General features: G+C 34.8%; 2 protein-coding genes across 2 annotated transcripts in view; one reads left to right on the top strand and one right to left on the bottom strand.

The window, feature by feature from the left end:
• The window catches only part of GNA14 (G protein subunit alpha 14), an 87800-nt gene extending 78151 nt beyond the window's left edge, over positions 1-9649 (top strand). The window contains exons 3-7 of the mRNA XM_067316159.1: positions 2162-2316; positions 3988-4116; positions 5421-5550; positions 7653-7806; positions 8914-9649. Coding sequence (XP_067172260.1) covers positions 2162-2316; positions 3988-4116; positions 5421-5550; positions 7653-7806; positions 8914-9104 — 759 coding nt within the window. The 3' untranslated portion in view covers positions 9105-9649. The remainder of the gene's footprint in view (positions 1-2161; positions 2317-3987; positions 4117-5420; positions 5551-7652; positions 7807-8913) is intronic.
• A 2467-nt stretch (positions 9650-12116) lies between these two features.
• The window catches only part of VPS13A (vacuolar protein sorting 13 homolog A), a 124575-nt gene continuing 110476 nt past the window's right edge, over positions 12117-26215 (bottom strand). Inside the window, exons 70-73 of the mRNA XM_067315406.1 lie at positions 22283-22368; positions 21476-21599; positions 19849-19923; positions 12117-17069 (exon numbers count right to left, since the gene is read on the bottom strand). Of these exons, the coding sequence (XP_067171507.1) occupies positions 17019-17069; positions 19849-19923; positions 21476-21599; positions 22283-22368 (336 nt within the window). The 3' untranslated portion in view covers positions 12117-17018. The remainder of the gene's footprint in view (positions 17070-19848; positions 19924-21475; positions 21600-22282; positions 22369-26215) is intronic.

Here is a 26215-nt window from a genome sequence, read left to right as displayed (position 1 = left end):
GGTCAAAATGCTTTTCTGATGGGCAGGTCAAGTAGTTCCCTCCATGAAAGAAGGATCTCTCCCTTCTCCCCCAGATGGCTTTCATCTTAAAGTTAACAAAAAAATAATTTTGAAAAATTCTAAGTAGAACAATTTGCCACTGTTGTATCAGGTTTTCATCTATATGTGCAAAAAAATCCCTTATCAAAAACCATTGTAAATTGAGCAGTCTTTATTGAAATCTTTAAAATGTTGAAGAATTTCAATGTAATTATGTAAACAATAATGTTTATTTTAGGTAAAAAAAAAATACTGCAAAGATCTCTTAAATGAATTTCTCTGCTGTGTGCTAACACAACAATACAAGAAGTTAGTCTTTATTCCTCCTAAAGATATCATCATTTAAATGGTGTTTTCCACAACCTTCTTTTAATACTGGATGTTAAAAATCACACTAAGAGAAGCTTTCTGATAAAGCTCTGGAAAAGATTGTCTGTTCTGTGACTTGAGCAAAGTGAAGGAAGAGTTATTTTTAATCTGTATTATTTTGCACTTGTATTTCAACAGATAAGATTGGAAACATGGGCACAAGCTATTGCTAGAATGCCAGGTCTGTAGTATCTTGCCTTATATCCAATGCCTCAGTCAGATACAAGTCACAGGTTGAGCTCGTCCCCTATTGTTCTAGATCAGTCCTGAGTATTTGATGTAATAATTAAGGAATAGCAAAATCTATTCAATCAACAATATTACCTGTCTTGTTAACATGGTTACACTGTTTAAGGTAAAAATTATTATGGACTATCACATGTCTGCAAAGGAGCAGAAAGAAATACTAACAACAGTATTTATAGCATATTGTGTTTTAAACTATTGTGGATTGATTAACTATTCACAGTGTAAGAATGTAATTATAGTGGTTATGTTAAAAGTTTTTAGGTACTATTTTTATTATATGCATAGATCTTCTAATTTTATGTAACAGAATAGTTGTAAAATTAAAGATAAATCTAATCAGAGAAAATTTGCCTAGGCATTATGACAGTATTGTAAATCTTAATATGAAAACTCAGGAGAAAGTATTTTCAGAACGTTTTATAGACTTACAATATTTAAAATGAATTTGAACTAAGCATGGAGAAGTCGCTTTTGAGTTATTTGGCTCTATGTTACATAGTTTTGTGGTTCTCCATGATAATTGAAGATAACGGAGGCTTTAAGGGTCCTGTTTTCTATCTAATGTCCCTCTCATTTTGAACTAGTAGAAATACAAGTCTACCAGTATTCAAGATTTTTCTAGTTAGGAACCCAGATCCAAAACAGAAACCTTACTGTATGCAACCTTACTGTTTGTTGCTTGTCAAGCTAAAATATGAGGAAGGGAAGAAACCTTACTTTGCTTTTAAAGATGATGTAAATTCAAGTCTAGATGATATCTAGCAATGTACTGGCAAAAGCATTAGCAAACTAGATTCATAGTAAACAATCTGTTATATTCCAAACACTAAATAAATTAATTTATTTCAAAATTAAATGCATTTTGGAGCAATACTTTTCCAGAGTTCAAAAGGTATTCTGAAATGTCAGTATATACCCAGCTGAATAATTGTAGAGGAGATGATAGATTCCTTTGTTTCCCTTCTTAACAGCAAAACATATATTTGTCTTTGTGGTAGCTCTTGGAGACCTACCAGCAAAGAGCGAAGAAAATTATTTTCTTCCATAGAGTACCTTGGCTGTATCTCAATGAGACAGGCATTAAATAGAAGACACCTTGTAGAAATTTGTTGTCTCCACAAACTTTGTTTCAGAACAAACCAGAAGCTAAAGTAGCTGTAATAGACATTTAGAAAAATTACTACTGTTATGAATTGGGATTAAAATACAGCGAGTTTAAAAATGATAATTTTAGAGCTCTTCCTTCACTGTGCAGAGCTCCCCTTTCTGGGAAAAAAAAAATCACATCAGGGTAACAGTAAGCAAGACTAACTTGGTTAAAGTATTCAGTATCATTTGACTTAAAAAATTAAATGCATTCAAGGATTACAATCACTTGTGTTCTCCCTAGCTTTCTTTTTGATGCTTAACCTTATATGTGGGAGTGATTATAATAGAAAGTGTGTTCTGCATGCTGACTGTTAGCAAACCTTTTTCACAATAATGTAATCATTTAATTGATTAGGATAATGCTCAGATGATCGGAGAAGTGGAAGTGGATAAAGTGACAGTGCTGGAAAGAAAACAAGTTGAAGCAATCAAGAAGCTCTGGGAAGACCCAGGAATTCAAGAGTGCTATGACAGACGGAGGGAATACCAGCTCTCGGACTCTGCGAAGTAGTAAGTACACTGTCTAATTATAAGGGCAATTCAGACTTCACAAAAGTTACTGAAGAGGTAGATTCGCTCCAATTTTATTATCGATACCTGTGTTGGCCTGAGAAAAACAACATACTTTTAAGCCAGAGTAATAAACTAATTTTTGGCTTTCTGAACATACTCAAACCATTAGCCCTCCCAGTTCTGAGGTCAATACAGCTGGTACATAACTAAGTTTCTCTTGGGGAAAATCATGAAGAACAGCTGTACAAAATACATTGACAACAAGCAGGCAGGTCAGACAGTTCATAGTTATGTGAAAAGTTTAGGATATAAATAAGAATGAAGATGATATGCCCCTCCCCCAGCTTTCCCTGAATTTCAATTGTGAAAAAGATTGCTTTAGAGAGAACAGAAAATTACTTTCCTGTGTCTGCAAAAGATGAGTTGAGACGTAACAGGTTTAAATTTCAGCAAGGAAGATTTAGATTAGGCATTTATGGTTACACTTACAATCTGTTCCTGGGTCTTCAACCTGATCATTCTTGACAGATGTTTGTCTGTTTTATTTCTAACTAATCCTGCCTTGGAGCAGAAGGATGCCACTTAATCATCTATTCTAGCCTCACTTTCTATGAAATAAGCCACAGTTGAAAATTATTTTTATTTTAAATTTGAGTACATCTTTCTTTTACTATTAATATAGCAAATTGTTATTCAGACCTCAATTGTAATTGTTGGAGAGGAGGAATTTTCTTATTATTTGTAAGAGAAATCTTTTCTGAATGGATAAGCGGTATGTTTCTTCGAGTATTTTTGATTTTGGTGTCCAAATCTGAGGGATGATTGAGCAGAAAGGGGAGAATACATTGATGCTCTTCCTCTTTTGCCTAAAAAGGTTTTGCTTAAATAAAGGAAGGTTTGTGCTACAACACCTCTTACGATTTGAAACATATTTTTACACTTTGGGTTGTTCCACTGTTGCCTTCTAGTGGTGAGAAGAGAGATTGCAGACAGGAATATCAGGCATCAGTTCTGTGTGTCTGACTTGCAGCATGCACTGCTCCTTTATTTAGGCACAAGACTGTCATCCTAGATTTTAATTCTAACTATGAAAAGCACAAGTGAAACTGAGGAGGCTAAAATTAAGAATGACTATGCGAGCAGAGGGAAAGCTAAATGTATTATGTTTTATATAGAAATGTGTAATGTTGAAGCATCCACATTTGCAGTGCTTTCCATTAGTTACTTTTCTGAATTTTGTCCAGCAAACTTTCACATTTTTGTGTGCTATAAGCATCACAAATGAAATTACAGAGGATAGTTCTGTTGAAAAATATTATGGCTAGGATTAAGATTTATATTTTCTGTTCAAATCTCAATTCCGATGTTTATTTTGCAGTGATAGAGCAAAGCTTATACAAAATTAAATAATTTCATCATTTTGGGTAGGGGCTGATTTGTCTACAGAGTATTCAGGCAGCATCTCTTTTGACTGGTATTAATCAGGTTGGAACATACTGTTTTATGCCAGCAACAATTACTCTAGTCCATGCACAACTGGATTCCTGTCCAGCTACTTTTGTGGGAACACTAGTGTGATTGCTGACAGTGGTACCTTGTGTTTGAAGCTGTATGATTAATTTATGACATTTCATTAATCTTGTTTCTGTTATATATTTAACTTTTCAGTTATCTTACCGACATTGATCGTATTGCTATGCCCTCGTTTGTGCCAACTCAGCAAGATGTTCTTAGAGTCAGAGTGCCAACTACAGGAATTATCGAGTATCCTTTTGATTTAGAAAATATTATATTTAGGTAAGACTGAGCGTCAGATGACTTCATATACAACTGTATTAGGAAAGTAATTGTTGGAACTTCACTTGTAAGATTCTTAAAGCTTTTTGTATGTGCTGTCAGCCTCCAAATTTAATACAGTAACGTGCCAGGTGTTTCAAAACTTTCTGGTCGAGATTTACTGAATTTACATGAACAAAAACCTTTCTGAGTCCAAGCAGTCCAATTACTGTGTATTCTGAACAGCTAGTTTAATTAAAAATGCAAGTGGGGGGTGAAGAGTGAAGGTATTTGAAATAATGTATGAGTTCCTATATGAGAAGATAATTTAATTCCATTTTGAGCCAACAGTTACTGCTGCAGCCCTTTGGAAGAGAGGCCGCAGACCTGATAAAGCCTCTCCCATGAACTGACGACTTGCAGTTAGATAAAGACAGGGAAGGGAGATGGAAACATAGAGGGAAGGAGGAGGGGAAGAAGAAAAAAAAAAAAGTTTGTGACAGCAGATACCTCCTACCATATAATGCATAAAGATCTGATATTCAGTGGGATCGAGAAGAACACAAGTGTGCTCCTAAAGTTGAAAAAAAATCATATAAAGCACCTTAAAAGTACCTTATCTGGTATTGGACAAACTACTGTAACAGTTGGGCTTTCTGATTTTTATAAGGGAAAGCATATTTTTGAATTCCCTTGCAGAATTCTCACTAGCATCATTAGAGATGTTCTTCCACCAAACTAGCCATTTTGTCATGAAATTATCTGCAGTTAAGACACAGAATCCACTGTGAAAACACACTGTCGAAGCAGTATAACTGTGACTTTTGTTTTTTTTTCTTGGACATGTTCTAGGAAACATTTTAACCTGGATAAAATGTGAAAATATGTGTAGAAATTCTCTGCAAAATTTTAGGAGGTTAATATGGAATTACGATACTTTTGAGCATTTTGATTGTTTTTAGTAGTGAGTATGTAAATGTGACTACACAGGTGATTTTTGTGTTTGTTTTTAATTTTGGAGTATGCAGGGAACCAAACTGAACATATTTAAATCTGCCTTTGCTAAAACTTTCAGCAACACAGAAAGAACCAGCATTATTGTGCCTCAAGATGGCATATATGCTTTATGTATGTACACTAAACCACAGTGGAAGTTGTGGCACTTCAAGTCAGTCACGTTTGAATATTGAACATAACATATAAAGTTAAGATATATTTTTCATGGTTCAAACATCTCAAGTAGGCAAGCTATTATAAGGCAATTTGTTATATTTAAAGCATCTTATGAAAACAATTAAAATGCTGACTGTATTTATGTTTAACAGGATGGTGGATGTAGGTGGCCAAAGGTCTGAAAGAAGAAAGTGGATTCATTGTTTTGAAAGTGTAACTTCCATCATTTTCTTAGTTGCATTAAGTGAATATGATCAAGTCTTGGCAGAATGTGACAATGAGGTAAGAAGTCGGGGTATCTAAATTAGGTACAGAAAAAGATGTGTGCTTTTGTAAGACAGACAGCAGTCGCATGTATTTTATAAATGCATTTTGCAAATACTAGAATTACATTAAGAAGTTTATCAAGCAGTAAGTCCACAAAGGTGTATTAAATTAGCAGCTTACCTGAAAAAGTGAACTCTGTCTTAAAAGACAAGATTTAAATGTTTTAAATCATCTAAGTACTCTTAAGCCATGTCTCAGAATGTTTGAGGATCTGAGTATCAGCAATATCTCTAAACAAATAAAACTGCCTCAATCAACTGTAATTATTTTTTTAAATAATATGTGATTCAAAAACCTAAACATTATAAAATGTAGTATGTAAAATACAGTAAGTATTGAAAAATTCACACTGTAACTGTGGGCCTCAAACACTGTTTAAGAGGGAACTGACTATATTGATTGCTTCAAACACTGTTTAAGAGGGAAATGGGTATACTGATTAAGAACTTTCATAATGGCAGCAGATTTATCCTACTCTCTTGCACTCTTTCATCCATTTCATTAAAACTTAGGAAATTTTTAACAATAGAAGTGGATTGCCCTTACAGAACGGCTTATACAAGATTGTTTCCAAGCCTTCTGAACAGCACAAGTTAAAATATTTGGGATACAAACTAATTTTTAATTTAAACTTTTGGCTAGCTGATTATAAGCTCTTTGAATGTGAGTGACCTTAATAAAAATGTGAAGCAGACCATGCTTTTTTAAATATCAATCTCCAGGAAAATACTGGATATAAAAACAGTAGAACACATTGTTATGCTAGATTCTTTTTGTCACCTTGATACATGCTGTGCACAAACCAAAGATAACAAGTTATGTAATACTGCAGCATCAGTATATGGCCTCTTCTCTTTGTGTATCAAGCTTTTATTGAATCATTGCTGTTTTAACTGACACACATTCCCCAAAAGCTCTAAATTTTCTTGAATATTTAGCACCTTTAATGTACTGTCCCACTTCTGTAGTTACAAGGTCAATTTTGTTCCTCCTTGAACCCATGCAAGTCCCTGAAATTTCAGAATTAACATATGCACAAATTTAAGAGAATTGTGGTAGAGTAACTTACAATCTAGCTCCTTCCCAAGATTTGAAAATGTAAGATGAGCTCCCCATCTGTTTTAGACTGCTGTCATCACCAGTAGCCAGATGTTTTAGTGGAGGATGCAAAAAACCAAAAGTAGCCAATTAGAGAAAAGCATGTTGATGGAATTACATTACTTTTGGTAGAGATTGCTTTACATCCTGAAGTATGAGGATGCCTTCAAGCATTCTCCCTAAATTCCTAAAACCTTTGAAAATCTAAGGTCCCCAAGCCCCAAGATCTGTTTGAACCACGAAAAGCATACTCTAACATTGTAGGTCCTGCTTAACATTTTTCAAATTGATTCAGTTGCTGAAGTGCCACAACATCTTCAAAGTTTCCTTTCCTCTTGTAATGCATAAACAACTTTGATTACTGTAAGTAATTTTCTTTTTCCTTCCACAAGTCTTGGAAATTTTGCCATTTTCACCTTAGAAATTAGGAAATAAGAAAAATAACAAACTCTCATTGCAAGTTTTTGTCCAGGCACTTCAGCCAGTAATGTCCGAATTTGTTGTTCCTTAGCTAGCTCTCTCTTAAAAGGGACAGCATGACCACACTTTATTACTAATATAGATGAGTAGATATGCTCTTGTCCTTTAGCTATGTTAGAATATGCTAATTTCAGGTATTTGACCTAATATACCCTGCTTCAGTTCTCACTGTGAGGTCAGTAGAGGCTCTCATTGAGCAGCCCAGGGTTGCTTACTAATTCATACAAGAATTCAAATAATTTCCATTACTGAGACTTACCTTGAATTTCATGTCTTATCATGCTATTCATAGTTGTAATGCAAAACCCACTGAGCGAGTGGGTATAAAACACCAAGAGTAACAGTCAGCCAGTGCACTGCAATTGTGCTTAGTAAAAGTAATATTAAACAAGCTTCTAAAGAAAACTTTATGATCTGTTGTTGATGTGATTTGTATATGCTACTCTTTAGAGAGTATAACTTAATTTTTGTACTTGTAGAATCGAATGGAAGAAAGTAAGGCCTTATTTAAAACTATCATTACATACCCCTGGTTTCTGAATTCTTCAGTCATTTTGTTTTTAAACAAAAAAGATCTTCTAGAAGAGAAAATCATGTATTCCCATCTAATTAGTTACTTTCCTGAATACACAGGTAAGCATTTATCTCAGAACTATGTTCACAATATGATGTCATATTTAAATCAGTCAAATTTTCCTCATTAAATTGAGCAAGGAGAATGGAATTATCCAAAATACTTGATATCTGTCCTGTGCTATGCTGTCCTTCCAAATAAAAACTTAAGTTGCTGAATTTTCCTGTAGCAGTTTTTTTTTTTTTTTTTTTTTTTTTTTTTACTGGAACATTGAGGACAGGGTCTTAAGACATTTCTTGCAGCCATTCTGTTAGCATTGGAATGGAAAATTCATTTTCATTTAGTCTTTATTCTTATCCTAATACATATTATTTTCTTCCCTTTTTTGAATTAAATAAGCATGATACATTTCAAATATTATCACTACTAAGTGATGAGAAGCATTTTTTTCACCTAATCATCTTCAATTCAAGAGCCAAGATGGGGGAAAACCTGGGTAACATGCTTATTAATCTAACTCTTTATACGGTAAAAATCCACAGTATAGTTTTGCATTGTGGGTCTGTATAAAAGTGCAAAGTTAAAAAGCAGCCTGAATGACTTTCCTGAACAAATGTTACTGATACTACAGCATCAAAAGAATGAGGCAAATAATCACTGATCACTCCCATTACTTAAAACATTGTTTTATACTGCAAGAATGTATCATCACATTGAATCCTACAGTTAAGGATGAAAAGAATTATAATGATTTAATAGCTATAGGGAAAACACAGATTCATGTTTTGGCCAAAGAGAATCCTTTGTATGATATGTATTTTAAGAACAATTTGATTTCACTTACAGTCTTTGATAGACTACAACAATGTAGCAAACTATAAAAATATGCTGTATAACTTCAGATGTGTAGGCTGTTGTAGTAATTACTTTGAATCATATGGTTTACTTTTGAAAAAAGCAAGCTCCACAGGTATTAGAAAGCAGTAGTATAATAAGTTAAGTTTTGCCCTACCAATACATTAATGAGAAAATACCAACAGGGAGTATGCCTTTATAATTATTCCATATTTAAATATGAAATTAGCCTATTCAGATACTCCCATGAGGTTCTCTCCTGATGTGTATCTTTTAAATGTTCAAAAATACTAATTGTGCTTTTTGACTAGGACCTAAACAAGATGTCAAAGCTGCCAGAGACTTCATTTTGAAGCTGTATCAGGATCAGAATCCAGACAAGGAGAAAGTAATCTACTCCCACTTCACTTGTGCCACAGACACAGAGAATATTCGCTTTGTCTTTGCTGCTGTCAAGGACACGATCCTGCAAATAAACCTAAGGGAGTTCAACCTGGTTTAAAAGCAAAACATTTGTTTGCATCCACAAAGTGTGATTTACTCATAGTATAGCCTGCGTCGATACAAAGAAAAATCGGTGTCTTTCTTTTTAAATACTATTTACAGAAATGTAAGGGGGGGGTTATATTTACTGAAGAAGTATGGATTAATGAATGAGTTTCAAAGTTTACTTTTTTAGGGTATAAATTTAAAACACTATTTTCGTATTTCCCATACTAGTTTTGGCTGTGAGTTATTTTTCGACAGATGTTGGAATTGAATTAAGCATATTTAAAAGAATGTACATAACTACATTGCTGTCTAGCTTCAGGGTTTTTTTTTCACTTATCATTTACAGTCAAAGCTTATAAAAATTTTAGCAAATGATGCCTTACAAATGACAAGTTAGTGTTATTTTAGGAGGCTAGATGCTTTTAAATGTCTGAGCAATGTAGTCGAAACACTTGAGTAAACATGTTACACTTTTTAGCAGCATCTCTCCATAGAGCTGATATGCCAAAACCATTAATGTTTTTGGAAACATTACAGAAAATTAATTATTGGTGACTCTTGCTTTTTTCTTTGCCTTTTTGTTCAAGTGCCTAACACTAATAAAATATCTTCCCCAGTTAACAGAATGACAGATTAAGATCTTTGCAGGTAGCTTATGTAATTCATTCTTTTCTTAAGGGGAAAAGCTTGTCTAAAACATCAAGTGTTTAATAAACTTTCTCAGTGTTCACTGCCATGGGAAGAACTAGCAGGTCACCCACAAAGCTGCTGGTGATGATAAACTAGGCCTTGAATTCCTCAGTGTCAGTACAGGAACTCCACTTCTGTGCTTTTCAATTTCCTGTCATCGAGTTTCACAGGTAGTTTGGCATGGATTAAACAGCAGTAAAACCTCACCTCTAGAAGATTTCCAGCATTATCTATCATCTGATCTATTCCACACCCTGCCCAGATACAAACCTCCATTAAAGATGCCAGCACTTCAGTCAATTGTTGCTCGCTGTGTCAAAAATTTTCAGATCAGCAGCCTTGAAAATGCTTTTTACACATGCAAGACTCATGACAGTCACTGGCACTTTTTCAGCTAAGCCAGCAACACTAGTATTGGAGATTGTTTTAGTAGAACAGCCTTTTTTTCACATTCATCCTGCCCAAAAGATGTGGTAAGAGTCTCCTGCATATAAATACATTAAAATACAATTTTTCCAAGCAGAATTATAACAGTAATGTTTTTTAATATCAACATAAAATAGTAATTTCCGAACAGCACAGAAAAGCTCAAGTTATACTGATTGCCAGTTTGAGTAATGCCTCTGTGTACACTCAGCCAGCTAGATAGCTCCTGCAGCTCAGTCCTGTGAAAAGTAAGCTTGACCTTTCACTATCCATAAAAAATGTTTAATGATTCACAAATCAAACAGCCCAGTTCCCTTTTCTACAGCAGTATAGAAAAGCAAAGTATGTCTACAGCTTCTTCCATTTCTTAAGAAAGAGTGTTCAACCTATAACATTTGATTCACTTGTTAAGCTCGTTCTTTTTAGGGTTGGAACAAGCTCTAGAAGACTGTTCATACATTCCTTTAAAGTTTTTCTGTGAAAGAAAAGCACTTACCTATACCCATGTTCTACTTTTTTTGCTGGTAGGACTAAATTGCAATAATCAACATAGGCAACAGTGCAGTATTGTAGTATGCCCTGGAATAAGGTACAGGGTACAGTGACACTTGTTGAACTAGGAAAGACCAAAGAGGAGTAACAGGAGGCTCAGAATAATAAAATAGCTAGTTTGTGCATTATATCTTTCATGTCCATAAATCATCCCTACCTTCACTGAGAAAGGCTGGCATCATTTGAATTAACCTCATCACATCCTCAGCTGTGCTGTTCCAAACTAAACAAACACTGTTGCTCAAAAAAAAAAAAAAAATTTTTTTCTTTACTTCAGAACTTCCAGTTACATAAAAAACAAGACAAAAAAACCTTTTTCTAGGACAGCACATTTGATGGAAGAAAAGCATGTGACATGCCAAAACCCTTGACCTGCTTGGAGCCCAGTTTGGAGCCCCCCTAGGGATTTGGGGGGAAAACATCTAAACTCTTAACTGTTTCATATCCAAGTCAACATTTGTTGTCTGTCTGAAGAGCCCGTTGCTAACATCAGTTCTGAGTCTGGCTTTGCAAAAGGTGAGACTGCCACCATTTTACAGGCCCTGTCAATATGACAGGCATGGTATCTTTCACACCTCACAAGGAACAGTCAAAAATCAATGGTTAGGGCACTTACCAAAACCATACTTCTGTACATTATTCTGAATTTGCTTGATACGACAAGAAAGCAAAACCCACACAGGTAAAAATCTGGGTGAGAAGCAGCAAAAAACTATTCAGTTTTTCTGCCTTCTTGGATTCCAGTGTCCTCTCACATCATGGCTGTTCCAGCAGTCATGCTTCTGTTTCAGCCTCTGTTTTTTTGTTTTGTTTTTTTTTTTTAGGAGCTAGTCAGTTAAAAAATTAGAGGCATGGACATTTTTTACTCCTTGCAGGAGGAGACTTAACCAATTTACTCCTCTCTTCAAAAGTATTATAAGAATACTTAAAATTCTTGTTCCAGATTTGCCCTAAAAACAACCTTCAAAACCTCTTCAAAAAAATCCTGTCTGCTATAAGTAGAATTTTAGATATTTAGATTCCTCTTACAGCCACAAAAGCAAAAACTGTGATGAAGATCATGGTTGCATTTCTAGGCCAAATAGCAAAGTTCAAGCTCTTAGGTGATGTATATGTGTACTTGCTTATCCTGACCAACAAATTCCAAATTAACCCACCAGTAAGAATATTAATAGTCAAATCTTGAGTGTGTAATAGAGTTTTAAGCAGGAAAAAGGTGTCAGTTACTGACTAGTATGTTCAATTTTGGACAGAAAAGAATATGGCATTCAAGAATGACATAATCGAAACATGACAATTAGCTTTTCAAGCGAAGATAATTAATGCAAATGTGTTTTCTGTATGAAAGCATAAATATTCTTTGTAAAATCTTAATCTGCTTAATGAGACAAACATTGTCTTACACATGAAAAACTAAATATTGATAAAATCAGAAACAGCTTTTGCACCATATCTAAGACATTCTCAAACACACAATTCCTATTAGCAGTATTTTTCACCTACAGTTCCCCACATTTCATGACTCTTTCTGAAATGCATGGTCTTGATTCCTTTGGGGGTGGGGGGGTAGAAAAGAGAAAGACGAGACAAGGACGTACTTTCCACAGTGTTGAATCAGATTTCCATAGCCTGCACACTGCAGTGGGAAAGACAGCTCCTTCACCCGGTCAGTTCATAGTAACACATTTAAACAAAACACAGAACCCCAAACCCCTCCTTAATAGAAGTTGCAGTTATCAGGAGACAGCATAATCTTAGAGCCCACAAGTACCCAATTTACTGAACAGCAGGAAATGTGCATTACTTCTCTGTATATTAAAAAGCACAAGCTGACATAATGATCAGAAGATTATTAATTTCTGCAATACAATCTTTTATCAGTTTTTCAACTCAACCAGTTCCACCTTCCATTAAAGTTTTGTGCAGGGACTCCCTGTTATGACCGATTCCCATAGTTTTCCGCAAAGAGAAAAACCTCTAACAATATGCAGATAAATTGAACATAGGAAAAAGGAAAAAAAAACAAAAAAACAAAAAAACAATCTGCAATGGACTGTTAGGGACTTCAGCTACATATAGCCTTGGCTCCAGGGAAAGAAACATTTTATTGGTATTGGATGATTCTTTACTTCTTGCTGTATCTGCACTAAGGGTTCATCAGTTCACATGGAGAAGAGATCACCTGGCAGAATTTCACCTAAAGCTGGAAAAAATTCCTGTAGAACTGTGCAATGTGCTGAAGAAACACTGCAGCCTCTTGCCTTGTACAACACTTACGTGATTTCAAGTAGTTCAGTTTCTAAGTAGTTTTTTCTGGAATTCAAATGGGGGAGGATCATGAAGGAATTAAAAAAAAAAAAAAAACTTCTGAATTGTTTTGTGGAATATTCTACTGATTTTTGAAGCCAATACAGTGCCAGGAAATATATAAAACTCAAGTTATACCGGGGTTAAGATCTTATGGCATTGGATGGAGATATTTACAAACAAGCCACAAGATTTAGCAATCCTGTGAAAATATGTGACTTATTTATTGAAACCATTTTACATTTTAGAATTATTAAGCAATTTGTAGATTGTAGGTCAAATTCAAGAACTGTGCTGTAAGTATTAAATTTTAACTACCAATATGTAGTAATACTCATCTTGTATTGACTAGTGTGTGGCATTTAATTTGTTATTTGCAGATACATGGTTAAAAATAACTTGAACAAAAGACCTTACAGATTTTTTGAGAAGTGAGTATATTTTGTGAAGTACTAAGGATAACAAAAAGTTCTGTAAATATGGCATTAGCTATTAGGAAAAAAGGATTTCAAAAGAATCTGGTGATCTGGTGACATCATCTATGATTTTCACTGCATCAAGAGAAAAAAAGTTACATTAAAACAAGATTATATGCTATCCTGAATTTTTAAGTCCAATTATTATAAGGACAAGTTAGCTTGTCCTCATAATAAACCAAAAGTAAAGACTAAAGTTTGAATTCTGCTCTCACTAAACTTGCTACAGCAGAGGCTGTACCTTGTGTTTTCAGAGACAGGATTTGGCCTAAGTTGTCATTTTCTACCTGAAAATTCTGAGTAATAGTAACACTGATTAACAGTAGTATTAAATAAAACATTCAATTAATGCAATATGTAAAGAATCAAGTTATAATTATGTCCAATAAAATAAAATTCAATTTCACTTTATTGAAGGTGGGGAAAAGGCCTGGGAAAAAATGAAAAGCCATGCAAATGGCCATGCAGCTGAGTGAAAAGAGATGCAAATAGCTTCACTTATAAATGTTTTAGTAATGTGTCTGGCATATTTTACAGCACTTTTCATAAGCTAGTCATCTGGACCCAGCGGAACTATTGGACACCATCTTTTATTTTATATTTGTTTTTTTCTTTGCTTTCATAGAGATAATTCTAACCAGTAAGAAAATCACAGCTACTACAGAGAAGCCAAATGACTTTTCTCAAAATAAGTAAATCTAGGTAACAGTAATCTAGAAAATATTCTTCAGTAAAGGCCATGGTATACTTTTAAACACTACAGTGTACAGACCTAAATGCCTGCATTTTAATGTTTATTAAGATTCCCCCATTTAATTGCATATAAATTATTAATAAAAATTAATATTATATATAAAATTCTACTTTCTTGTTGAAAAATGTATATATTGAAATATGGAATGAGGCAGAGCAGAGTAGATATCTCAATCATCTGCAGCAATCCAGTAAACTACACAGTGGCATGACAGAATACCTTTCTCCTATCCCCAAGCTGATTTATAACCAGCCAAGTTCAATATTGCCAGGGAAAGCCTGTGTTTTTGTATTCAATTTATGTTAAAGGAAGTAAACGCAATATCTAATGAATAAAAAAATAGGAAGAACAGAGGCTGTCTACTGAGAATAACAAAATTCACTCAGGACTGTATGGAGAGAGAAAAAGGGATGAAAAACAGGAAAAAGATACAATTTACTCAGTAGAAAAAGGATCTCTAGAAAATCATGTTGTGATTACAAGCTGCAACAAGGCGGGTGGTGGGTAAGGCCTACGCTAATTTTTTGACATTCTGGATCCTGATGGAACCAGGACACTTTCATATGCTTTTAGTTCTCATGTTAAAGCTTTCAGTTAGCATACATCAAAATAGTTTATAGCAAAATAGCAAAGCTGAGGGAATTGTTAATTTTTTTCAAAGCAGGAGCTTAACCACAGCCATGCACTGCCATTTAAAACAACTCCTTCATCATTAATGGTTACATTGGTCAATCATTACTGAAGAGCACTTGACAAGATTTGAGAATCAGGAGTTTGTTGGCAAAGTACAGGAAAGATAAGAATTGGAGATGATAAACTCATCAAAACAGAGGGTCTGTGAAGAGAAATATCTAAAATAGGGTGAATTGAAAAGTTGCACAAATGGGAATGTACAAAATACTTGCAAGAGCAAGTAGAAGTGGAAGTTGCAGCAGCTGTACAGTAAATACTGGGGACAGAAGAGGAGACAACTAACAGAGTATTCAGGAATCGGGATCATGATGAGGCTGTAGATGCAACTATCATGCCCAAGATGTAAAATGATAGCTTAAAAACAAATTACAGATGTAGAGTGGTACTCAGTGCAGCTAAGGACACTACTCATCTAAGGCAAAGTATTCTATTATTTTGGCATGATTATAACCTGAGTTATACTCTTGGTACATGTTTCTTGTACAAACCAGTGGAGGAACACAGTCATTGCCATAGTTTGGAACTCACTTATCTTTTGATTCAATTTACATCAAAATAACAAAGAATAAAGTTTATGGGAAAATTACAATATTATATGATTTTTTAACCAACTAAATGGTTACTCAACAGTAAAGACAAGACAAGTAAATTAAAGAACTACAGTTGCAAGTTAGCATGTCAGTCATTTTAGATTTTATAATAATGCAACAGCTTGCCTCTCAAGCACCACGAGCAATTTCGGAAGAATTAAAAGCCATAGCTATAAACATTCCAAACAATGGTTTGGAAAGAATATGTTGGCAGCAGATACTTACTACATGCACCAGATATTTTGAAGACTTTGATATGGGAATTTATTCAAAACTTCATGTAACACTCTACTGTTTCCTTTATTTTCTATATCAATTCACCAATACTATAATTACTGAATATAAGAAACAAGAAGTATCCCACAGCTTCAGGCTCTCTCTGTTGAAGTTCTGCTTTATGGATATGAAACTTAAAAAGTTTCATTGGGTAATTAAAGTTGATAAAAACAACTGTGAAATATTGTATTTATTATTTATATAAATTTGATTCTATTAGTCATTTTAGTTTGCTTAGCACACAATCCTGTGCAATCCAAGGGATATTTTTTGGTATACAACAGTGTCCTTAAACCCCAAGACTTCCTCAGTGAGTTGCAAGTCTGTTGATAACTTTTATTTAGAGTAATAGGGTTTCATTCACATTCCTGGTGTAGAGATGTATTAATTTCCCATATTATATGCTTTTGTAAACTGACAGAACTTCTTTGAATATTTCCTTGAGTAGAATATAAAAAAGTTTACACTAAAAATGATATTGTGTTGTAAATTCATCATCATAACACATTGTATTCATTTACAAAAAGATATTTGTTAATCAAGCAGCCCCCCTTGTCATTTATACACTTACATTAGACTTTTCTGATCAGCAGTATCCTTCTTAGAACTGGAGTTGCAAGACTAGTGCTGATTAAGTTCACATTTCCCCAGATGACGAAATCTGAATTTCAGCACAGCACAATGCCTCAAAATATATGAAAACTGAAGACAGAAACTAAATACTGATTTTCAAATTCTTTCTGGATTTAAATCAAACATCTGCTCTGTATAATATCATAAGAATTACTCCAGAGCTCAATTTCAGTATCAAATGTAAAGAATTGGAGGTAAAACATATTCATTTTATATACTGCATTTTCAAAAAATGAAATCTGGAATTTGTAAGTAAAAAAATCCAACATGCCAAAAGTTGGCAGTATTTTTTTTGATCACTAGTTTTTTGTTTTTTTTTTTTAACTTAACAGCAACTATTTTTGTGACGATGATTTGAAAGTGATATATCAGTAGATTGATGCAACAGTAACAAATAGTTTCATAAATCCTCCTTTCCTCCTTTTTTTTGTTTTGTTGCTGATAATTCAGATAGTTCTGCATGTTAAAGAGGAATTAAAAGGTAACTTGTTTATTCAATGTTCTTCGTGTTGTTGCTTCTTCAGTGATTACAGTTTTGGCTGATTCTCTCTCACTTCTTCCAGTTTAGAAAGGATCCACTGTGAGGCAAAAGGAAAAAATAAAAATGTTTCCTTAGTAAAAACCATACAGAGCAACTGAAAATTTGACTGAGATGGCCAGACACTTCACCACTTCACTCTTTTCCTAGCTGAGTTTTAGCACAATGCTAGCAATCCTCCTGTAGATTATTAATTCCTGATTTTTGTGCATGAAGATGGAAACATTTAAATATCATTGCCTGACATGGTGACACTGAGGACCACAGCTAATTAAGTTGACGGGGTCAATAGTTCAGTCTGCTGGTCTGCAGTTCAATGAATGGTATTTTATAAAAATTAAGGACATTGCACACAATTGTTATTAATGCTGTGCATTGGTCTAGGACTCAAGGCAAGTCACAGATGAGAGCCTAGAAACAAGGATAACCAAAGACAATGGGCAAGAATAGGTTGTGACAATGTGACAATACAGTTATTCAGAAATAAATTAATGTCAATTCTATTCAGTTTCTTTTCATGAATTTCAAATTCATGTGTGTATGGAACATACTGAAAGGGGAATTAGTTCCTGAGAGATTAGAAAAAATAAAGGGGACAGTGACATGGGATACATATATATAAAGCTTTCAAGAAAGATGAGTGGATTATCACAAACCAGATCCTGTGTTAAAGAGAAAGTGGGGTCCTGTATTTGTAGGATCCCCTCCTCCCATCAGAAGCACACCCCAAAGAAATGAGAGCCTGCTTAGCAAGATGCTGAAGACTTGAAAGAAGACATGACTCTTCAATAAATCACTATATTCAGCCTAGAATATGGCACTTCTCATAGATGCAGAAATACCTTGTAGTGTCCACTGGATAAGCAAGGGGAAAAGTGTTCACAAAGTGAAGAGGAGTGTTCACAGGAGTCTCCCTGAAGTGCCTTCATACCCGTAACACTAAAGGGTGCACATTTCATTTTCACTCTTCCTAAAAAACTTGCCTCAGTGTCCCTCTCTGTGCACAAACACGTGTAACATTTGTAGGTGTGAGCCATCAGTTAAAGGTCCAGAAACAACTCTCAAAAAAGCCAAAATTGCCTGGTAACTTTGTCCTTAAAGGTGCCTTGCTACCCGCACTTTGGAAAGACTAGCCAGATGTGCTTCACTGTGACAGCATTTTGCATAGAAAAATTAGCATACATCCCATATTCAGCATACAGATGTAATAAGATGTATAGCAGGTACCATTCAGTGAAAACCCCAGTCAACTGCAGCTTACTTGCATTCAGTAGGACAGCCCCTACAGGCCACAATGGCCATTTTTGAATAAATTTGGAAAGTATTCCTTCACTAAGACAAAGCCACAATCCATAGCATGTCTGAGAGTGAGCTTTCCTCCTCCTATTCTCATTCCCGCTACATTTGGTTTTCTAAAGTGCAGAGGCTTTTCCAGGAAAATAACCACAACAAACATTTTTGTGAAAGGTACATATAGCCTTTCCAGTTTTCTTTTCCTTGCATCCCTCTTGGAGATATTCCCGTCTTTCCCAGAACCAAAAAAAAAATCACTGCAAAAGAGATAACATCACATTAGGACTCAAGAGTATCAAAATAAGTGGTACTGAAGGGAGACTGCTTTCCACCTTGCTCTTAAGACCAGATGTTCATAAGATGATGTACTGATTTGTTTTTTGGTCTTCTTTCTCATTTAGCTGCAAGTGAATATGGGATTCACTTTCCACAGTCTCCTGGACCTCAGGAGAGAAAAAAACACCAGGAGCTCCATACCTCTAAAGAGTACAGAGAAGTAAAATTCAGCATGGGGCCTCAAATATCTTGACGGTATTTGCAATGCTTCTTGGAGTAAGAATCAAAAGGTACCACTCAGCTCTAGTCAGAAACTATCCTTAAGACGACAAAAGCAACTTAAACTTCCGAGCAGATGCAGCTTTTGCAGACTGTCTCAAAGCTTGATCCCAGGGTACCATATCCCACTGGTGTGTATATATAAAAGCCTGAAAGATTAATTTATTGTTTGTGAAAACAATGCGTTAGGTGAGAAAGACTGAGTCTAAACAACTCCGCTCCATCATAGTTCTGGTACCATATTTAAGCCACCTCCACTCTCTGCTGTAGTGAAAACTACAGCAATGTAACAATGTCAAAATGTAGAGATGTTGATTTGTATCACACATCAAAATGTGTGATATAATTCTTCAATCAAAACTGTATTTTGAGGAACAAAAGAATGAACCCTAGTTATGGAGGTAATTTATAAATATCGTTCTATTAAAATATACTATTTATTTCACATTCCTGATTGATTAGTTTCTTCTTAGCAGTACTGTTAAATCAGCTGTCTGACAGAGAGTTATCATTCCATAAATTTAAGTATGGAGAAGTTTGGTGTTGGGACCAACTGTTTCTGAAACTGAGTAGTGAACAGATCATTGAAATTTCCATTCACAGAAACTTCATATCCGTATCTACTAAATTAGCAGCCATTATGGCTGGCAGAAATAGGCAGGTTTATTAACTAACATTTTTGACAGAGACTGGGTGATAATGTGCATTATATAAACAACAAAAATTCTTATAAGCACCTACTTGAAAGTGGGAAAACAGCTTGTATTTCACACTGTAAATACCAGCTAGCTGGTCTGAAAAGCTGCAGATTCTAAAACCCAAAGTCATTAAGACAGCTCACCTCCAATGGGAAACAGTATAAACCACAAAACATTTTCTTGTCAATACTCATGAGGCTAAGAACATTTCTATTTCACTTACCTCTAAAGCAAATTAAACACAGTATAATTTCAATAATATTTTGAGTTTACCTTAGCATCCTCTGGAGTTTTAAAATTAATAATTTTTCCAAATTCTTTGGCATGGAACACAGACTTAACTCGTTCCTAAAAAATTAAAAAAAATCAGAAGTGTATTTAGTTTCTCAAACTTGATGAGCAAGAGGTTATTTACCATTAAGGCAGTTATGGTTCAGAGAGCAATATGTACCCATTACACTAATCTACGTACATTCACATGGCATGCATGCACCCTGAGAAGCTTTGCTCCTTGCCTGAAGGCACAGTGGAGTGGAACATTCCTGCATTACCCTTTGCCATGGAGTCCCTGAAGACTGGACTACAAAAATAAGCAGGAATGGAAGGCAGACAGTGGAATATGTGGGATCACAAAATCCAGTACCCTCTAAATTAGTAATTTTTCATTCTCTGTCAATTCATTGCCTGTGTGGACATTCCACTAATACTGACTTGCAAACAGTGGCCTTAGGGAGTGAAAACAGCAAAAACATAGGCACTGCTTTGCCAAATAAGGTTTTCAACCTCCGATTTTATTAAATAAAGAGCATACTGCAGACATGTGAACTCTCAAATGACTGCTCTATAGAGGTTAACAGAAAAATGTTATTCAGCATTCCCTGAAACGGCAGAAACTTAAGAATTATGGTAGGACTTCCTCTTGTGAAAGTTCACATGCAGTCAGATAACCAGCTTGGGGGATTCCAAGCCAATATTACTCTGCTTTTCCTGCTCTCTGCAATAGAAATAAAAAAACTGAGTGAAGAACTGAATGACTCTGTTCTTCGCAGATACAATGTCAAGACTGTCCTGACACCCATGTGTAATTACATATGAAGCTTATTAAAAAGAAAAGAGAAGAGAAGAGAAGAGAAGAGAAGAGAAGAGAAGAGAAGAGAAGAGAAGAGAAGAGAACAACACTGGCAGGTAAATTTATTGATTCAAAGGCAATTCAGTCACCATCTTGAAAAGAATTTAGAATTAGTTCTTCAGGTACCTTGCCTTTATAAGCAGGCTCTGTTATCAGTGCTTGGCTTGCTCCTTTCTCTTTGCAAAAATACCAGGGAAGAAAAGATTTTTGGTTTTGTTTTTTAATGAAAAATTGCAACCAAAAGCAACATTCTGCAGCTTGAGCTGAGATGAATAAGTGTATCTCATTATGATTTTTATAATGATACAAATACCCCATTATACTTTTGAAGAACCTGATCACAGCAGGTGGAAAAAAATTCCTTGAAGCATAGTGTAGGCAAAGAGATTGGTATAATATACTTGAATCTTTGGGACAACAATAATTTTGCATATTTTCACATGCAGACTTTCAATTTTAGGCAGAGTGCATGATGGATATTCTGTGACCTTCTGAGAAAAAGAGAGAATTTTGCTGCATCACTATTTTCCAAATTATGAATACACCACAAAGCGGTGCATCCAGAAAAAAGAAATTGGCTGGAAAAAGCAAGTTACCATTCTGCTCAAAATGATCAGAGGCAAGTTATATCAGTAGTTTTCTAATGCTAAATTTCAGTTCCCTTTCCCAAGTGAATCTCAGCTAGAAGAAATGTCAGGAATTCAGAGCTCAAGATTACAAACAGTAACACAAAAAGGAAACAAAACATTAGGTTAGGTTAGGTTAACATACCTTGGCTTCAATGCGTAATCTTCTGCCATCAACAATGAATGGCTCTTTGGTAAATTCATCATAAGTGTACTGCCATTCACATGTCAGCTGTCCAAATGTGCCTTTTGTCACAAATAACACACCACTAGAGAGAACAGAATAAAATTAATAATTTAAGAATTAATGTTAAAATAAAATACTTAAAAGGTTTCAGGTTATATGTTAAACCCTAGATACAGTGGTGTCATTCATTGTTTCAAAATAGTTCTCATCTAATTACATATAACAATCATACAGCATACCTTTTGAAAGAACGAATTCTGAAGGTTCACCTAACTTATTTAAATTACTGTATTTTATAGCAAAAACGTAACACTACTTCTAGCTTTATTTCTAGGAAAAGTTTTATGGACTTTTCATCTAAGAAAGAAGCCTGGTACTCCACTGCTAGACGTTACTGACTTTCCACTCCTATATTATCCTTTTTTCCTTCAGTATGCTAATTTACAGATGAATCCCACAGTTCCACCAGCTTCAGCCTGACCAGATTTATAACAAATCTGTCTTGGCTACGTAAATCACAAAACCCACATCCTTCTTCTCTCCTTAAGTAGAGAAACTACTATGACACCCAAAATAATGTACTCTTGTGCTCAGCAATGCTGCTCTAAACAAGACAATTAGCACACTAAGCATGCTTTTCACATTTTTCTATCTATGTACATAACAGCAGACACATGAAAACACAGTTACTGATCAAGAATTAAGGCATGCATATTTTGATGATACAGTTTCAGCTACTTATTATTCAGAGACAAAACTGTTTACCTTTTTGTTACCATTAACAAATCTGTACTGTTGACCATGGCATGTGCAATGTATCTGAATTTTGCAAATCTTCCATTTTCAATTTTCTAGAAGAGATAAAAATTTTATAGCTTTGAATATGCTACTATAAAGTCATGTATTCATTTTGTGCTCAAAATATATTTATCCCAGTAAGTATAAATTATAACAAAGCATATTACCACATACTTTTAAAAGGCTACTTTCATAAAGTCAGAATGTGACTGATCTGGGACATCTTATGTTCTTGATTATGCAGAACTACTTGGTCTCTGTTAATGCAGCTACACGAATAACATCAATTCTAACCAAATCTGACAAGGAACAATGTAATTTCCAAAAAGATTTCAGGACTCAGTTTTCTATGTATTTTTAGGGCTTTCCAAACTTGTGCTGATCCATGCAGTTTAGAATCAGCATAAGAAATAAGTGCATTCAAAATATATCTAGGGAGGACTCATTTCCTAATCTTTATGTGGAGTCACCTCTAAAACATTACTCATTAACCCTGGGATTGGGTCTGTACTTAACTCCATACAAAAACACAAGATCATGCATACAGTGAGATTGAATAAACACACTTAAGACAATGCTTAGCATGTTTCTGTATTTTTTTGGGTTCTCTTCAACTTGCTTAATTCATTCCTACATTTTCTGTGAATACTGTAGCAGAATCTTCTTTACTAGGAAATTGAACTTAAAATATGGATGACAGCAGATTATTCAATTTTAAATACTGAAGCTCTGCAAGTTTAACACGACTTGGCAATGTTAGGATTCGTGACTTTCCAAGCAACGAGAGACCAAATTAAGATTACTGCATCCCAGTTGGGGAGAGCAACATGTCTGCTTGCATGTTCCCGATCTGTTGCAAATTGGAAGTAAAAATAGATCAGTATGAACTAGTATGATTCAATAAACAGTTAACTACAAACACATCATTACAGATACCATAGCCCAATGTTTTATAAAAACATGTAGGTTAGTTCTCATGAAGTTAAAATAATAAAACCATTTAATCAGTATTCATCAGCACTGTAATGATTTCAATTTTCTAATAGAGATAAAAGACTAATGTTAAGGACATTTAATTAGGCCTACACTAAAACTGGAAAATCTGAAAGCAAACCAACAGAGAACTCCACATGACCTAACAGATTTTTTACAAAGATGCCTTCCTTCAAAGATGCTGATTATTTAGTGACCAAAATAAACAAGCATTTGATAACAGATTTCCAAAAGAGAACTTTCCAGAAAGAACATAAATAGCATGTCAGAAAGTTTAGATTTAGACTTCTCTCTCGGTAACCCAGCTGGCCTGCAAAATCACAACTACTGGTCATGTGTCTACCTCCATAAGTCACTACTTGAATTTAGCCCTGGTAAAGGGGAGAAAGAATTCAGCAAGAAAAATGGTATAAGAAATAAATAAGAAAGTAAGGGCTTGACAAACTGGAATTTTTTTTTCTCTCTTCTAAAGACATTTTTGGAAACTCTTTATTTGGGTTCTGTTTAGGAGTTGCCATGCTTCTGATTTGAATCTCTCCCTGCCTCTCGTATGAAGTAGGAGCTTGGACCTCCTTAAATAACTGAAAAAAACCTCTCTCTCAAACCAGCACCTACGATGTTGCAAAACATGACATATTGGAGGGTCAGAGAAGAGGGCCTGCTGTACAGACAAACAGCACACATGGGACACCTGTCCAGAGACTCCAGGCTCCTGGTCTGGTTCAATGTACGAATGGATATTCATGGTATGAGTGGTCTAATGAGACAGAAAGGGAAAGGGTGAAGGAAAAAATTGGCAGGAACTTGCATATTTGGGGAAATTTTATGTGTGAAAGAGGAAAGACCGGTGAGTAGAGATAACATTCATAGTTGTATTTAATGTGCAAACTGTGTGACAACACCAGTGATTTCTCTTACTGACCAAACCTATTCTAAACTTTTCAAAGCATGACCCTTCTCTCTTCTATTAAAAGAAATTGTAGGGGAGAAGTATTTAGCAACAACCACCACCACAGCCTCATTAGGATGAAACGCATCTTTAGTCATTCTCCTGCATCAAAGCAAGATCAACTTTCTTATGCTTTGTGTAGTGTGGAGGTAAGGCTAAAGTAGGGCTTAAGAGAGCTAGGTTACCTCTTTCTGTCTTTTCCTTAGCTTGCTGGGTTATTTTGGACAAATCGTATCACCCCACTGTAGCTTTTTGAGTTTATAGATGATGAACTGAGAATTACAAAAATTATTATGGATGTACAGTACTTAACTGTCCCACAGGTTGCAATCCATACAAAAACTATCTAAATGTCCCTCAAAGTCCACAGAATGTATTTCATTCTACTAAGATTCACAAACAAATTATTTACTAAGCAGAGAAGTACTGCTAGCATGTGGTGCGCTAAGCTTTCCAGAAAGTTGAACCAAGAACTAACACCTCCTCAATGTTAGCTCTGAGCTATAGTTTTGTAGACAATAGAGATTAACTGGGAAATAAAAAACATGACAAGTGCTGCACAGTCCCTCTGCAAATGCAACACTTGGACCTACCCTGATGCTGAGAAATAACAACTAAATATTCTCCCCAAGGATACTTCATTTTTTAGATATTCCTACCCCAATTTTCCAACTTTTTGTTACTTTTAACATTAGACTTGCACCTATCCATTATGAAATACCTCATTGAGGGATATCCCAATTTACTGCCGATAATTTTCATAGCAAAAGCACTACTGTGCTCTGTTACTAAAGTAGTTTATAGAACTCAGACATAAAAGGACTTATAATTAATCCTTCAATATAGATGCTTACATATTTTTTAATTTTATGGATTATTAATAATTAATGTTTGGAGTAAGACTGGAGTAACTCAGTTGGAATATGTCAGACGACTATTGATTGATGATGTAAAACCACTAAGCAATGAAAGGTTAAGATCAATTATTGCTTGTTCGATATTAGTTTCACTACTGTAAGAAAACAAACATTTTTTAAAAACATGTAATTTCCATATTTTAACATAAAAAGGTTCAGCAGCCTGGTTATGTTAGCAAATGTTTGAGAGTTCATTCACTAAATAAGGAAATTAAATGAATCTCTTGAGAAACAATACACCAGCTGTAAAATGCAGTCTAATCCAAGTACACACCTCCTCCTATTTGCAGATTAGTCTTACCTGTAGTACATTTATCTGTCACTGCAATAATCTAATACCAGATGTGATCATCTACCTAGAGATAGACACGCAAATATGTTCAGTGTCTTAAAAGCTTTTAGAGTGCTATCTCTGCATTTGGAAAGCATCCCATCATACCCCACACCCCTAAATCCCTGGAGAGCACAGAAGCCTTTGACAAAGTCAGAAACGGGACAGAATAGAGCATAAGTAGTGGAGACAAATTTACATGCTACTAGTATGTGTGATACAAAAAGTCAGAATATGTTTTATACCATTCTTGAACTCATTTCAACTGAATTAATATATAAAAACTCCTTTGAAGACTGCTACTGCTTAAAAGATGGTTATAAATGTCTGCCATCCTTTTTCTCTTCATCTTCAGATTACCTTTAAGTTTTTAGTTGGATTTTTGACTGTCCATCTATTTCCTCATGAATCAAAGACTGTTCAGATGTATGAACTCTGATGGCAATTCACTGCTGTTACATCAGCAATATTAAACCACTTTCTCAGCTCACGTCATAAAGTGAGTTCTTCAAAAGCTATAGAATTACTATTATCAGATTTACTTAGTATAATATTCATCTTCCCCACAGAAACTTTCTAGTAATTCCAAACTGTATTCCAGCCATTTATTAGATCTAGGTTAAACATGTGCGAAAAAAGAGTTGTTAAATAAAGAAAAATTAACATGTAAGGTATTCCTTTTTCTGCTGTGCAAAATTCTCTCATCCTTT

This window comes from Apteryx mantelli, chromosome Z, assembly GCF_036417845.1.
Source record: "Apteryx mantelli isolate bAptMan1 chromosome Z, bAptMan1.hap1, whole genome shotgun sequence".
Classification (NCBI taxonomy): Eukaryota; Metazoa; Chordata; class Aves; order Apterygiformes; family Apterygidae; genus Apteryx; species Apteryx mantelli.
Note: the sequence above shows the minus strand (reverse complement) of the source record. Positions and strands in the feature narration are given on the sequence as shown.